The 3,582-nt window shown below is 36.9% G+C and overlaps 1 protein-coding gene across 1 annotated transcript in view; it reads right to left on the reverse strand.

Moving 5' to 3' along the window:
- The window catches only part of SLC17A5 (solute carrier family 17 member 5), a 68,302-nt gene that overhangs the window by 34,772 nt on the left and 29,948 nt on the right, over positions 1-3,582 (reverse strand). Inside the window, exon 7 of the mRNA XM_004381380.2 lies at positions 1,364-1,522. Coding sequence (XP_004381437.1) covers positions 1,364-1,522 — 159 coding nt within the window. The remainder of the gene's footprint in view (positions 1-1,363; positions 1,523-3,582) is intronic.

Genomic DNA, 3,582 nt, shown 5'->3' on the forward strand with positions numbered 1-3,582 from the left:
TTCTGTACAAAAGCCAAAAGAGACAAAAGTTTTGCACAATCACACCTCCAAGATGCAACACCTCATACAATACCCTGTAAAAATGGTAACTTGTGGCACACATCCGTTTCTTCCATTCCAAATAGTTATCCAGGTTCCTGCCTGCAGGCAGCACATACTGTCAGTAGAACAGTAGTTTCCCAATAAACCTGAGAGGTGGAAAATGTTTACGGCCACTATATGTCCCGCGGGTCACCAAAGGGCTACTATAAATAATGCTGCTATGAACACTCACGTACAAGTTTTTATGAGGACATATGTTCTAAATTCTCTTGGGTATATACCCAGGAGTAGAATTGCTGGGTTATATGGCTTCAACTTCAATTTCATCCTCGCCAACAACTGTTATTTTCTGGTATTTTTTTTTTTTTGGTAATAGCCATCCTAGTGGGTGTGACGTTGTATCTCATTGTGGTTTTGATTTGCAATTTCCTGATGACTAATGTCCTTTGCACTAAAGGTTTTAATTTTGATGAGGTCCAATTTATCAAATTTTTATTTTGTTGCTCGTGCTTTTGGTATCTAGTAATCCACTGCCAAATCTAAGGTCATGAAAAATTATCCCTATGCTTTCTTCTGAGAGTTTAATAGTTTTAGTTCTTAGACATTTAGGTCTTGACCTAGCCTTCACTTTGAAGGGAAAAACACCATCAATTTTCTTCACAAACTGTGCCTTTTACTCTGTAAGCTTTTTTCCAATCACTTTAAAGATATTTATCACTAAATGGTACATGCAGAAACTGCTGAATTGGTGAATGTTTTGCTGTGTATATTCTCAATAACAACATAATATATAAAATAAAAAAGGTAAAATTTACCTTAAATCCAACAATGGGTACATGATAGGGATCAGTCTAAATTTGATGAGTTCTAAAGTAACTAGAATTTCCTTTATATAACTTTACAGCTATCCAGTTTTACAACTATAGCCCCTCCAATACCCAAATAACACTGCAGAGCCATCTCTGCACAAGAATCTTGGCTCTCCCAGCCTCCCCTCTCAGCTACCAACAGAGTTCCACTACCATCCCTTTTAGAAGTGACTACTTGTCATCTGATATCCTGGCATATCACTGGAAACTAGTAAAGCCTTTATGGCCAAAGACGACATCAACTAAAAGATATCTTGAACCAAGAGTTAACACAGTGAGGAAAGAAGAACGATTGTGGAGCCCAAACTGAGAAGTCTCTAAAATTTAATATATCAGAATAAAATGAAAGATACAAAATAACTGAATTTCACATAGATAAAAACAAATTCTGTGTGTAGTTTTTAAACATATACGCTATATAACAAAATAAGCAGATGATTATTTCTTCTTACCTCTTGAACATTGAACCTTAGGATCTCCTTCATGTAAGTAGGCAATAATGTCAATAAAGTATAAAAAGTCCAGTTGTATGAAAAATGTGCAACTACAATAGCCCAAAGTGGCAGTGATTTTAGCATGGGTATCCATGGCACTGACTTCTGCGAAGAAAGCTGAAGAAAACAGGCTCAATTAGGATAAGCTACAGGTATGTTTATGCTTAAATCTATACTTTATCAGCCAAAATTTAATCTAGAACATACACAGAATATCAGCTTAGATTAGTAAATCCTGATTTTTAAATCAACTCATTTGAAATATTAAATAGCAAAATACATGAAATATACGATGTTTAATTGTTTGATCTTTTACATAAAAACTAACGATATTAACAAGAGAGTCCACGATTTCGAGGGAAAAATGGAAATGTATCTTACAGCTATAATGTCAACCCTAAATACTCCTTATTAATGTCAGAAATCACTTACAGCATTAATTTCTCCATCAATAAAATAGAAAAAAGTTTCATAATCAAGTTCAGAGGTTGACATAGGATAAAGGAAAGAGACTAGAAGGTCCTGGAAACAATATTCAATTAAAATGATTTTATAAAAGCTGTACAATACTCATTGCAGTTGAGTCAATTCTGACTCATAGCAACCCCATAGGACAGAGTAGAACTGCCCCATAGGGTTTCCAAGGCTGTAATCTTTATAGCAGCTGACTGCCACATCTTTCTCCTGTGGAGTGGCTGGTAGGTTTGAACAGCTAACATTTCGGTTAGCAGCCAAGCATTTAAGCACTGTGCCACAGGGCTCCTTGAATGCGGCTCAGGCCTCTGTAATTTTACAGTGTGTCAAATGTGATTCTGAAGTCTAGCCAGGATTGAGAACTACTGCTCTAGAAGAATAAAGGTTCCCTCTTCTTCCCTTCCTCCATGTCCCTTACATCTCTGATACATAGTGGGGAACACACGAGCATACCTACCAAGATTTAAAAAAAAAAAAAGTCAGTAGGACAAAGCTCACGAGGTTATACCCGTTCTTTCTCTTTTTAAAGTAACAGTGAACCCTAGTGGCAGAAACGTAGGTTACTCTTGCTTTTGAGAAACTACATAGCCTCAGTATATAGGAAATGTGATAATCTGATGCCCCAGACCAGTGGTCTCCAAACTTTTCTCATTGTACATCTCATCAGTAAAAAAGTAGCGCACACAATCTGAAACTATTCATAATTTATCTACATGTACTACTGTGCTTATGCCATGTACATTATAAAACATATATAAAACTATAAGAAATAAGCAGCATATACATAATTTTTAACTTTAATAGGAAAAACCTTTTCGTTATCATTTAAAAATCGGTAATAATAATGTTTAGTGGGAATGATGTGTTTGACTACACCATATTTGATGGGCCTATCATTATTTTGCTTGGTGAGGTGGTTACAGCAAACACAATCTCAATGGGTGGGGTAGCAATGTCTTTTCTCAATTTATTAAAATAAAAATCTACAAAACAGAGCAGTAGCTGATGATCTTAAAACACTCACTAATACAGGCAGAAGAAGCCCTGGTGGTGCAGTGGTTAAAGGTCTTGGCTGCTAACCGAAAGGTTGGCAGTTCGAATCCACCAGCTGCTCCCCTGGAGAACAACGTGGCAGTCTGCTTCCATAAAGACTACAGCCTCGGAAACCCTACGGGGCAGTTCTACTCTGTCCTATAGGGTTGCTGTGAGTTGGCATCCACTCAAATGGCAATGGGTTTGATTTTTGGCTAATATACGCAGCCTAGCCATGAGCTAGCCTCCTGAGTTTAATTGCAGAGTGCTCGCTATTTCTGAATCAGAATTAGAATTATGTATCCTCTCAGAAATGTAAATTTCACTTATTGTAAGAATGAAATACTATTTATGTCTACAAGTACACCTCTTCACTTATTGACTATCTTGTTATCTGACATTTTACATTTACAATAGTAAAAAATGTACTATCCAACTATTTTGTGCATTAATGACATACGTCTGGCCGTAATGAACACGGAGGTGCAAGGCGAGAGTAACACTGGCTATGATGGTCAAGGTTATGTGTCAGCTTGGATGGACCATGATTCTCAGGGGCTTAGCAGTTATGTAATGATGTAATCTGGCAGTTATGTAATGATGTAGTCATCCTCCATTTTGTGATCTGATGTGGAATCCTCCATTTTCGCATAACGCCGATTTCTGCATAA

The sequence above is a fragment of the Trichechus manatus genome, unplaced genomic scaffold (genome assembly GCF_000243295.1).
Source record: "Trichechus manatus latirostris isolate Lorelei unplaced genomic scaffold, TriManLat1.0 scaffold00083, whole genome shotgun sequence".
Lineage (NCBI taxonomy): Eukaryota > Metazoa > Chordata > Mammalia > Sirenia > Trichechidae > Trichechus > Trichechus manatus.